The 13514-nt window shown below is 36.2% G+C and overlaps 1 protein-coding gene across 1 annotated transcript; it reads left to right on the top strand.

Annotated features, from left to right (window-relative positions):
* The first annotated feature begins 11936 nt into the window (after positions 1–11936).
* LOC147475128 (uncharacterized) lies at positions 11937–12899 on the top strand. Its single transcript, XM_086585283.1, has one exon. The coding sequence runs from the start codon at positions 11937–11939 to the stop codon at positions 12897–12899; it is 963 nt and encodes a 320-aa protein (XP_086441409.1).
* The last annotated feature ends 615 nt before the right edge of the window (positions 12900–13514 follow it).

Below are 13514 nucleotides of genomic sequence, written 5' to 3'. Positions count from 1 at the left end.
TATTTGGTAGACTGATTAATAAGTAGACATTTTTTGCAATGTCTGGTTGATCTTGGTTTTAAGAAAGGGGGGATGGAGCAATACTTTTATTGTAGTTTACAGTAATACAAAGAAGCAAAGTAATATATCTTCTTTTACTGAAATGATCACCTTTAGAACTGATACAGATATTGATAATGAGATTGGGTGGCCTCCCAAGTTTTGTTTCGATTTGAAAGTGTTTTGGCTAAAGAAGAAGTTTGATATTTTTTTGTATAAACTACCTTTTTGTTTTTCATTTACGGAAGTCGCATGCAAAAAGAGTATCTTGTTTCATTTGCGGTGATTATTTGTGTAGTATCTTGTTTTCAAGTACTTAAAGTAGAATAACTGACGGGTTTAAGGCTGATTATTGGGTATTGTCAACTACGTCATAATCCATGTGTTTGCTACATTATAATATTATCTATATGTATTATTCAGTTTCTAATAATGGAATTGCATCTACATCTACTCTGTTTTATCTAGAATCTAGAATTCTAGATATGTTACAAGTATTGATCGGTCTTGACTTGTTCCTTTTTCCTTTGGGCAGGTGAGAAAAAAAGGGCAGGGAGTGGTTATCATCCTTGGTCTTTCGGATCTTAGGTATGAAATATCTACAAAACTTATAGTGAACATTTTGGTTTATAGAGTCGACACTAATGAAGCATATGTTAAGCTTGGTAGATGACTAAGCACTGTTGGAGTGATAAACCTTTAATTATTGTCTTCGGTTTATGTCTTTCTTGTTATTTCTAAACTTTTCTTGTTGTTTGTTTACGCAGAAAATAAATGCACAACAATGGCTTATTGGTACATACATGATTGATTCCGAACTTCGTGGTTTTTGCGATTTTGGCGCTATTAGGTGGAATATGGTACTACTGCGTATGCGTACTGTTGGATTTTGGACTTCCATCACAAGAATTTTTTGTGTAGATATTTTGATACTTTTGTTTGTGTGATACCGAAATACTCCAAAGATGGATTGTTGTTTCTCGTATTTTTGGTAGTGAGTGGAATTGGTTTATGTAGCTTCCATGTGAAGTAAAATTTCAGTTTAGATTCTCATTCATAGCTTTATGTGGTTTTAGTACACAAATTATTATTATTATTATTATATATACAACACTTTTTGCCACGGCCATTTGCTGTAAAAAAAAAACCTAAAAGTAATGTTTTGCCGCGGCCATTTGCTACAAAAAAAAAAACAAAAGTAATGTCTTGCCGCGGCCATTTGTTGCAAAAAAAAAAACCAAAAGAATGTCTTGCCACGGCCATTTGCTGCAAAAAAGAACAAAAAATAATGGCGGAAGAAACATTTATAGCCACGACTTGTGGCAATAAATACTTTTCGCAGCGGCCGTGCCTGTGACAAAAAGAAATTAATTTATTTTGATAATTAAATTAATTCAAATAAAAAACAATGTCTTGCCACGACATGGTCGCGGCTAAATGTTCACTCTCTTGCAGCGGTGGCAAAAGTCGTGGCAACAAACTTCTTTCCACACCCTTTTTTGCCTCGAGCGAGGCTAAAAGTTTTTTCGTGGAAAAACATATGTTGCCACAAAGTTTGGGCTTTTTGCCACCACTAGTGACTGTGGCAAAAAACCATATTTTTAGTAGTGATAATAATCAATCATCTATGAATAAACATATATGCAATGAGCACTACTATGAAATGCACTAATAGGTCTGTTTCTAAAACTTTGGAATAGGCTCCTAGTAGGTCCTCACATAAAAGTCAAGACAAAAACACTCTGATTTTTCTGCTCAAGTTTCGCTACTCCAGTGTGCAGTGGGCACACTTTACCTTACAATCTCCATGACACACAAGGAAGCCAAAGTCGATCAATCATATCTGCCACTTACTATCACACTAACCTATTTCTAATTGAGCTAGAGGTCTTTATTAGGTGTTGCGGGGATTAGGTGACAGTTTAAGAATGAAAGAAATGGATATTCAAAAAGAACCAGCCTGAGATAATAGAGTCTTCATATTATGTAACTAGAGAAGACATTGTTCTTACTTTGCTTCTACACTGTGTTTCCATCCTTAGCCATTTTTTTTCTTTTTCTTTGGCTTTTGACTCTTTTGATTATGTTTTTTTTATAGTTCTAACTCTTTATTTTATTTTTATTTTTATTTTTTTATTTTTGGATGGAACTTTATTTTCTTATTTGAAGTAACTACCAAATTCTTGATTTCAAAGGTATTTCTCCTTTCTATTCTTCATCTCTATTCTCAGACTCATTCAAAGAATGGGTAGGCTGATTTTTATTTTTATTTTGTTTTGTAAAAGGGTAAAGGATTTGCGGTTTATGAAAGGCTAAAGAAAGGCTCAGAGGGGTGACTAGTGGAAAATAATTCATAGGTTTGAATTTTTGGCTATATCGATCCAAAAAGGGCCTAAATTCTCGTTTATGATATTGTATAGTGATCAAGCAAGTGCCTCTATCCAGAATTTACTTCTCCCTTGTGTCATTTCTCAAATGTTTCATTCATATAAAGCTTTAGGCTATATTCTCACAGGATTGTAGAATAAGTACTCTAGCCTAGATTTCAGAAACTTACTGCCAATAATCATAGATACTCATGCAATACATTTATAGAAATATACAAAGATTATTATCTACATATTAACCTAAGTTTCTAAAAACTATTCTAATGCAAAAGCTAACGCGAGACTTTTAGATTATTAAAAGTATAGAGAAAGAAAACAATACCAATATTCCTAAGTGTATAGCATAACTTGTTATTTATTTTTATTTTTTTTTGAATTTTTGAACTTTTTACTAGAAAACAGATGCATATTGTACATATCTATATCCTAACAGGTGCCTTAATTTACGCATGTTTCTATGCCAACCCCAAACAAAAACATGCTTTGTCCTCAAAGTAAAAAATTAAGGAGGATAGGAGTTACCATTGAAACGCGTGAAAATTTAGAGCATTTGCAAAACAAAGTTAAAACATACTAATATAGATAAAGAAAAATAGACACAACTCTATTTGAGTTCCACCCGTTATGGGGATAACAAGAATCAAATTGCTTAGGACATAAGCAGACATTAACTAAAATTAAAGCTTACCATATCTCCATCGTTTAAGCGTCATCCTCCTCCTCTATAAAGAAGTGAGGTTCTTTCGCATTCTGCCATGCCATTATAATTTGCCAGGCTTCACGCCATTTATCATCTACTATAGCTAACCTGTCAAGCGCCACTTGGTCGGATGGGGTGTAAGGTGCAACCTGATGAGGTTGTATCCTCCACCCATACCAAGTCATTGTACGGAAAGATCGAATAATACTATTGATGGGTCTCACAATGTCGACTCCGACCCAATCCGTGAAGCGGGTACAAAAAACAGGGAAGAAACATAACATAATACGACAAACTAAAATAGGCATAAGAAGGTACTTATGCCTCATGCTATGTGCTCGTGCTAAACTAGACATTAGGGTCTGGGGAAGGTCAAAAAGCTTACGTCCTGTGGCTAAAGCAAGGAAGACGTTGGAAGTGGCATCATTCACAGAAGAAAAACTCCATTCCCCTAATATGTTTAGCATGATCCAAAACATAACAGTGCCCACGTTCATGGATAGGCTACCAAGGGCGACGTTATATTCCCCTTGGTCCTTGATACGGAAAATTCCTGCCCCATAAGCCTCATTAAAAAACTTATAGGTGTAGATATACATATTATCTATCCAATTGCCCCATGGGTATTGTATTTCAGCGGGCATAGCAAGTCCAAGAACAAAGGCTAGCAAGAACTTGGTAATTTCCATTGGTTCATCCTCAATGGTGATGGAGAACACTTGTTATCCATCCGGTCTATTAATGAACTTATAATTATCATAAAAATAAGATGTAAGTGCAGGAGAAGAAAGTCCATCAGGTCTTACCATTAGTGGTTCCCAGCCTACGTGTACGATCATCTCGTGAAACCAAGCACCATAGGTGTCGCGGGGCGCGCTCCATGTGTGAAGAGCAGGATGAAGTGAAAAATAAAAAGGAAAAATGTAGAGTTTCAGGGTTAGAGATGAAAATGAGATGTATGGGTTGTGAGTGTAGAATGAATCAAGTATATATAGGGTTTTAGTTTCTAAAACGAATTAACAAGTTGCCCAAAAATTTTAAGGTAATTGCAGGAAACAAAATATTTCCAAAACCTAAAACAGAAACAAGCCAGATTCATTATTCCAAAACAAACCTAATATCTTTTAGATTGAATTTAGAATAACAACTTTCTAACTCATTGAAATTTCATCCTACCACAATATCTAATCCTAGCCACACCAATATTGACAACATTCTCAACCAACTCATTGCAAAATTACTTCTAAAATGGTGGATAAGATAAAAGCAATGCTAAAAATAATAATACCACCCCCAAACAATTCGGGAAGGTGGGATTTACGTAAAATTCATCGCATGCTTAGACAAAACCCAATTTAAATTAAAATAGAAATTCAAATAACAATTAACAACAGAATTCAAATTTAACTACTGAATTTAACAACTTAACATCCAATCTACTAAAAACAATAAAAACAACATAAAAAAAACAAATTTCCTAAACCACTAGCCATGAGATGAAGATGGGCCCATGTCATCCGTCCTTCAGTGACGATGCTAATGCCTCACAGACTCCTTTGAGGAAGAACCCCCATGGGTGGCATGCGTTCTAGAATTTCCTCTCAGAAATATCCATTTTGTCCCTATGCGCGCAAAATTAAAAATGAAATGCTCGACTCGTTACCAGTCCGATTTTTGCGAATAAGATATGAAAACGATCAGGAGAGAATTTCCAATCCAATGATCCATAAAACATTCTATTCTAACTTTGGTTGACATATAAAAAGGTGGAAAACACCTCGTAGTGCATGAATGACGTAAGTTTTGCGAACAAATGAAATCTAAATTCGTAGATAATGTCAACCTAAATCAAAATACGATTAAACGGCATAAGCAACAAACATGAAAAGTTTAACAATCAAGGATGGGAATACCAACACCCCACCCCCAAACAAATTTTATAGAACAAAGTTTAGAAAATTTGTTTTAAACGTGGGTCTTTTAAAGTCAGATTCCCGAGACTTCCTAAATTAATATTTTTATGGTTTTAACATTTTTTACTTTTTTTGAAGACGGATTAATATAAGAAAAAATAATAAAGCAATAAAGACATAATTTATGGTTTCCCTTGGGAGTTATTTCCGTATTAGGAGGATTTAGAAAATCATTAAACATAGAAGAAGCAAGAGGGTCAAGTGCAAACTCAAGGTTCCTTTGAAAAGGTGGAAGGTGGGGAATATTGGTGATGGAAGATGAATAAGTGACAAGATGATGTGAGGTGGATGAATGGGGCTCGGCTAGAGCTCTCAGGTCTAGATCATCAGAAGCCTTAAGATATGCAAGGAATTCCTCAATAGGTGGGTCAAAAGAATCACTGTGATAGAGGGTGAAAAATTCATCTTCTGTCATAGCGTCAAGGGATGAATGGATGTTGACAGGGAAGGAATCGCGAGTTGGCAAGGAAGAGTTGCAAAAGAGTCGAAGGAAATCTTCTTGGACTTCTAGGGAGTTCACGTTGAAGTTGGAACTTCCAAATGAAAGGAATTTGTGCATCTGATTATCAAGAAACATGGTTTTGAAATAATCTTGAGCTAAGCTCTCAATCATGCTAACTTCTCCATCGATAGCCATATCAGGTAACTATTGCATCGTTTTAGAAACATTGACCTCAACAGAAAGATAACCAAAAGACAAGGACATCGAACCATCGCGGCAGTTTATGAGCGCGTTGGCATTAGCCAAGAAGGGACACCCTAAGATAATAGGAACAGAGTCGTTAGCGACTTTGGTATCGAGGATAATGAAATCAGCAGGATAGTAAAAATCCTTAACCTTAACAAGCACGTTTTTAACCACACCCTTATGATACTTAATAGCCGATCAGCTAGTTGCAACGTCATTTTAGTAGGTTGCATCTCCTGTAGGCCTATTTGCTTATATAAATAATAAGGGAGTAAGTTAACACTCGCCCCCAGGTCTAATAGTGCGGTCGTCGTGTGGGAATCTCCTAAGGTGCATTATACAGTAGGACGCCCAGGGTCCTTGTACTTGACAATTCCATTATGTTCATGACAACTCTTTAAGAAACTTAGCATGGTGAGGTAACTTTTTAATTGCTTCTAGAAAAGATAGGTTTATCGTTAGATTTTTGAAAACCTCCCTAATCTCATCGAAATTCGTATCCTTGGTTAACCTGGCTAATCTCTGGGAAAACGGTGGTTTCTCTCTATATTTAGCATATGTATCAACAGGATGTCTAACCTTGGCTTTCTATTTCTTAGGTTGTGCTTTAACTGGTACCTCTACTAGAGTAGGATCTTCAGTTATTACTTCGGTATCTAGTTCAATATCCGGTGTAGGGACTACTGGTGGGGTAACTACAGGCATAGTTACAACGTTATCAACCACTCTACCAGAACGAATAGTGGTGATGGCATTTAGCTCACCTATGTTTGCATTTTCCTAACTAGTATTACCATTTACCTCAAAGGCTATGTTTGTTGTTTTAGGATTAGGTATCGTTTGACCTGGAAACACACCTTTTGGTTGTACTTTCTTTTGTTTTAACTGCTGTAAGGAAAGTTGGATGGACTGTAAAATCTATTGTTGGGTTTGCATAAAGGCGTCAAAATGATCCGGTTGTGGAGGAGTGTTTGCTATAGGTTGTGTGATAGGAACTATGTCACGTTAATTATTAACAGGTGGGTTGTGATAGTTATGATTAACCAGAACGATACCTCTATTAGCATTGTAATTATTAGTGTTATAATTATTATAATTACCTTGTCCTTGTCCTTGTCCTTGCCATGGTGGAGCTTGGTTGTAATTGTTTGCTAACCTAATATTTTGATTATTATACCCTGGAGGCGTAACTTGTTGATTATTTCTCCAACTAAAGTTAGGATGTTGTCTCCAAGGGGCGTTAGGAATAGGATAGCTATTAATGGAGCAACCATTATCTATTTGTGATGTTTGCTGCTCATAGGCGAGAGGACAATAGGAGTCGGGATGCTCAGGACTCAAACAGAAATTACATGGATTAAAGTTGACATTCATGATAGGGATAAGCTTTTGTTGAACAGAAATAGCTTCTACCTTTCTAGTGAGAGATTTGATTAAAGTTTTAAGCTTAGGATTGGGTTTAATCTCAAACATACCGGCAACCTTAACTGTTGAAGAAGAACTAGCGGAGAGGGGAATATCGTCACTAGCCCCCCAATTATTATTACACTTTGTTTGATCTTCTAAAAACTTATAAGCCTATGAGGCTCCTTTACTGAGGAAACTATCCCCATTCATTATATCTAGGACCTCTTTATGGTGGTGTAACAGTCCCTTGAAAAAGGCACGAACTAACGTGTCTTTTGCAAGGTTATGATGTAGACACTCTATAAGAAGGTCAGTGAAACGATTCCAAGCCTCTGAAAAGGATTCATGAGGATTCTAAAAAAAAAAAAAAATCTTGGAAAGCATTTCATCTGTCTTTAGTGGTGGGAAAAAATGTTCCATAAATAGTTGAACAAGTTTGGCCCATGAGTCCACAGAATTAGGCGCTTGGACAGTTAACCAAGACGCCGCCTTGTCAGCTAGGGTGAAAGGAAACACCCTCAATTTAATTTGTTCCGCACCAACCGTAGGATGATGGAATGTGGTAAGGACTTGTTCAATCCTGCGCATATGCTGATAAGGTTTTTCATGGTCTAACCCATGAAAAATGGGTAGCAAATTAAATATATTTGGGGGGATACGGAAATCCCCAACTGGGTCTGCAAGAACGATGCAAGATTTTGGGCTATCGTTCAAGGCTTTGTAAAAGTCAGAGAGAGGAGACTCTCTTTCTTCAGCCATTATTTCAGGTGTGGTGTGTGGTATACTAGATAGGTGTGTGTGTTGACGTTCACGATAGATTACGTTAGTCGTTTTTTCTCTACCTGACCTTAATCTCATGCAAGGCTAAGCCCAATATTAAAGAAACACAACAACAGTCAAAATAACCCTGATATGCTAGTGTAAATCCTCTAACAGGAGATGCGAGGAGTGGAAGAAAGAAGTACCTGAATGCCTCCACTACAAGAAACAAGGTCTTTGGCGACAAAAGTTTTAGTGACGATAGTATATCTTAGCCAATGGTCACTTTTGGCGACGTTTTTAATCGTTGCCCATACTATTCTAACTTGCTTTTGAAAAATATTTTTGCTGACGTTTTTAACGTAGCGAAAAGTGGTAATCATTATTTGTAGAACAAAAATAGAATTTTGGTGACGAAATCAACGACATAAATTGATTTTTTATTTAGCTACATTTTTTAGCATTAGTGATTGTATTTTATTAGCGACGTTTTTCGAACCGTTGCTATTAATGGTATTTCAACCACAACATAATATACGTCACTTTTTTTTTTTTTTTTTTTTTTTTGGTAAGCTTGTTTTAAATGAGATCAGTAACTCTTTGATGCTGGCGGGATTCGAGCCCCAAACCTCTGGTATCATCACCCAAAGGTTTTACCGACTTTGCTAGTACGTCACTAATCCACTTTATTATTCAATTTATATTAGGGACAAAATAATCGTCGGAAAATATCTAATTAGTTTATTGAAAAAAATTTCTTATTTATGGCACTATATTTTTCAGTCGAGCCCACTATATTTTTAGCTATTGCCGCCCCCATTGTTTTAAGAAAACAAAAAGAAAAATTAAATAGGAAACCCTAAGTCTCCAAAATAGAAAATATGCAAATTTAAAACCCGTCTTTCCTCCCCTTCTCCCACACTTCATCTTTCTCAATACTGAATCGCGATAACCAATCGAATCAATACACCAACCTTTGGCTTGAGGTGGCGAAAGGTGAGGCTATGTCAATCCCATCTACCAGAACCCCAACCTTAATATTGGTTATCTAATAAACCATTGCTTCGTAGGTTCTTACACAGAGATAGGAGCTCTCAGATCAGTGTTGCGCTAACAAAAGGTGAAGCACTGAAATTAAGGTACGCCTTCTCTATCTCTCCCTCTCTCTGGAATTAAACAAAGGTGAATCCTTGCATGAAATTTTAAGCTTGATTTCTTTTTCTATTGTTTGTATAAATCTTAAGACTCTCCCAAAAGTGGAAACCTTATGTTGGTCGGATCTATTTTTTATTTGTTATGTAATTTAGTTGATTTGTTCTTGAACTTGCATTAACATTGTATTTGTTCTTAACAAATCCTCTTCCTGTTTCTTTTTCCACAACTCTGTAACCTCTAATGGGATTTGACAGCTACTAACCTATATATGTAAAGCAGTTGAGCAACATGTATCAGAGGTTGATAGTAAAAAAGATTAACATAATCGAATTAAGTAGTATGACACTGTAATGCCCTAAATACAGAGAAAGACAGAAAGGGGAAAAGGAAAGAAAATAGTTGGAAGCTCAAAGAACCTTAGTTTTAATGTTGTAGTAATATTTCTTCCCATCATCTGTTGTGACTGAATTCCAATCTGTACCAGCCAACTTTTCCCTGGGCAGAGAAAGTCATCATAATATTTAGAAAACACATTTTGCTCCATGATTGAAAACACCCTCCCCAAATGAAAATGTTGGCAAGTAATAGAAAGTTTAGTTACAGCATAAATCAGATGAGCAAAGGAGAAAATGGTAAACTAACATTGCCAATATCCTATCAAAATAAAAGATGATTCCATAAGCATTATGGAATTCTTTTTCACTGTTCTGGGGATTATTGCAGGAGAGTAGAATGATTGGATATTTGGATCAGGAATCGGTAGTACGATAAAAGTGATACTACAAATTACAAACATATCACTTTTTTGAGTTATATCTCATTTAATATTATTTTATTGCACAAATGTGGATAGACTGGATTCAGCAGTCAAGCACACTGTTGAAAATTCTTTCTTTATGTTCTCTTTATATGGTCAAATGGCACCATGGAAATAAAAACAAAGAATAAGTCCTTCATGTCTAACAAAGATGATGCACTGGGTGGTAACATCTCCAACTGGGTTAACGAAATGCATAAAGTGATTACTTTACTCTACCCCAAGTATAAAAAATTAAAAAAAAAAAAACTCAGAGAACTAACCATGAAACTAGAGCAAGTTGAACCATCAGTTATCAGCCTGCAAAGGATACATGTGAAATAGGTAACCACAACCTAATTGTTGATAAAGACGAGTCTAACTACTCTGGACGTATGCAAAGGTGTAGACATGTTCCGTTTCCGCATGTATTTTATAATAGGCTTTGGTTTGTCAACATTTTTTTGCATGTTGTACATACTGTTAATGTAGAGTCATAAATGATGCTCGCGGCTTTAGGATTCTACCATGAAACTACTTTTGTTGTTGTTGTTGTTGTTGAAAGTTAATCTAAGGTTAGGCATTCATTAATTATATTCTAGTATACAACCTTCCAGTTGTCCCCTTTTTTTTACAATAAGGTCAGTTTTTTTTTTTTTGTTTTTTTTATCTAGACGAGGACTAAGTACACATAGCTAACCTCAAAGGCTTAAAGTTACTACCTAGTGAAGCTAGGTGATCAGTGACACCATTGGTGTCCCTATAGACACTGACGAAGGAAATAACATAAAAATTGTTACATAGTCATATGGTTCCTCTGTAGACATGACTAAGTTCAAACAATGCCATTTGTGTGTGTGTGTGTGTGGGGGTTGGTTTCCTGTTGATACAGTTAGATGCAGACATGAAATTTGAGGCCTCCACCTTTTTCCCGCAACTGAAATGAATGCATCCCTATATTCCCACTTTAACAGCCTGAGGTTCATGGGTTAGTACTGTGCTTTTAATGTTATTTCTGGCAGAGGCTAGCAGAATTTTACCTTTATGGTCTTATAACTCCCCTACACCAACAATGTTTCCCAAAGCACCATTATAATTCAACTTAATAACATTTTCATCAGGTTTGATCCAGGCACAAGTATAGGAGTTTGCATTGTAAGATGAACATTTAGACCTAACCTGGTGTGCAAGAGCTTAAGCTGTTGTGTCCCCGTCAATTCATGTAGTGCTTCTTGTAGATAAAGTTGTGTCACTAGTAAGTCTCTCCTTTAGTATAGCAGTTGGACAAGTTGCATTGTTGAATTTTTATTGTTCTTATGTCCAGATATAGTGTACTACTGAACTAACATATACTTAATATAAATTTTTCTTCACACAATCTCAAGATGCTTTACTACTCCCTGCTGGAAAATCCCCCAGCGGTGGCGATAGTGTGATTGGAGCTTTTTCTTACGTTTCCTGAATGATGACTAGAACTATTTGTAGACATGTGTTTTTGATATTTGGTTTGTACAACCCACTCCTAATAAATATAATTAGGGATAGTTTTTCTGCTGGCCTTAATTAGGGATATTATCTCTTACAAACTTAATCAAATGGTCTTAATTTTAGGCATCTTAGTTGAAAAAGTTAATCTATTTGATATGTATCTCTTAGAGTATATCATAAACAAATTGGTATGATCTGGTATGATCTGTATGCATGTTTAACTATTATTGTCATCTATTTTCAATTTATCTGGAGAAAAAAAAATCTTAAGGTATATGATATGGACATTTTACTTACATATTGACTAATTGCATGAAACTCCATTCTTTATGAATTGAACTATTAATTTAGTTACGTGTGAGATCAATGTAAGTGCAGCATATATAGTATAATAAAAGTAATTTATTTAAATGTAGTATTGTAGAATTACCCTAAGTATATAGCTTGATGAATTAAATGCATGCCATTTTTTGTTAAATAGGACAGTTGCTTTTGTTTCAATGCAAATGATGGTGTTTATTTTCATGGATAAATAGGATCAAATATGGATAAGAGTTTGATGAATATGCCACATAGGCCTATTGAATATGGCCAAGGTATTAAGGATTTTATTGTCCTTGCTTGCAATCATTTAGACAATGCAGGTAGGGCCCATTGTCCATACAAGAAGTGCAATAATAGGATGTATCGGCACTTCCAAGAAGTAAAAGATCATTTGTATGATAATGGTTTTGACAAAGATTATACTTGTTGGATATACCACGGAAAACCTTTAGAAGTGGCAAGTGATGACGATGATGATGATACTGATTTAGGTGGTAAAGGTGTACGCTATGATGGTTTGGATGACATGCTTGAAGATGTGAGACAATCAACACACAGAGACAATCAGGCGTCGGACATCCAACATGGGGAAGCTAGTAGTAATTACATACCCGATGCAACTGACAGGGATGTATTTGCTGGCCATCATAATACAAGTGATGGAACTACAATGTCATTTGATAGACTCTTGAACGAAGCGCACCAACCTCTCTATCCGAGGTGCGAGAAATATAACACGTTGGATTTTCTCATGAAGATGTTCTATTTGAAGATAATTAATCGTTGGAGCAACAAATCTTTTGACATGGTCCTTGCATTGGTTAAGTCAACACTACCTGCAGGTGAGAGGCTCCCAAAATCTCACTATGAGGCTAAGCAATTACTACGGGATCTGGGCCTAGGTTATATCTCAATACATGCATGCCAATATGATTGTGCGCTCTTCTGGGGGACAGAGAACAAGGATCTTGAAAATTGCCCTATTTGCAATGCATCGAGGTATAAAATTAATGAAGGTAAGACTAAAAAAGTACCAGTGGAAGTATTACGGTATTTTTCACTTAAGCCAAGACTTCAGCGGTTATTTATGTCGAGGATGACCGCTGAGGACATGAGATGGCACAAGGAGAAGCGAGTTGGGGAGGAGGATATACTTCGGCATCATGCTGATTCTGAAGCTTAGAAAGAGTTTGACAAGGAACATGAGTGGTTTTCTAGTGATCCCCACAATGTCTATCTTGGCCTAGCAAGTGACGGGTTCAACCCTTTTTCTGACATGAGCAGTATCTATAGAATGTGGCCAGTACTGCTTATGTCGTATAATATGCCCCCTTAGAAATGTATGAAGGAGCCGTTCATTTTCATGTCTCTCCTTATCCCTGGGCCTAAAGCTCCTGAAAATGACATTGATGTGTATTTACAGCTATTAATAGAGGAACTGAAAGAGCTATGGGTACATGGTGTGGATACATACGATGTTGTAACGAAACAAACATTTTGGTTGCACGCTGCATTACCATGGACTATAAATGACTTTCCTGCATTTGCTAATTTATCCGGTTGGTCTACAAAAGGCAAACTAGCATGTCGAACTTGCAACAAGGATACATGTTCTATGTACTTGAAAAATGGCAAGCGGTTATGTTATATGAACCATTGTAGGTTTTTGCAGCCATGACATCCTTTGACAAAGCGTGCTAGGCAGTTATTCAGTGGAAACAATTGGAGCAGGTTGCCTCCTAACAAGTTGACTGGGGAAGATGTGTTAGAGCAGTTAGAACATGTTGAGGAACAAGGG

This window comes from Coptis chinensis, chromosome 9 (assembly GCF_015680905.1).
Source record: "Coptis chinensis isolate HL-2020 chromosome 9, ASM1568090v1, whole genome shotgun sequence".
NCBI classification, from domain to species: Eukaryota; Viridiplantae; Streptophyta; class Magnoliopsida; order Ranunculales; family Ranunculaceae; genus Coptis; species Coptis chinensis.
This window is presented reverse-complemented; position numbering and strand designations above follow the sequence as displayed.

Coding starts and splice junctions, on each gene's coding strand:
- LOC147475128 (XM_086585283.1), top strand. CDS start 11,937: ATGGATAAGAGTTTGATGAATATGCCACATAGGCCTATTGAATATGGC.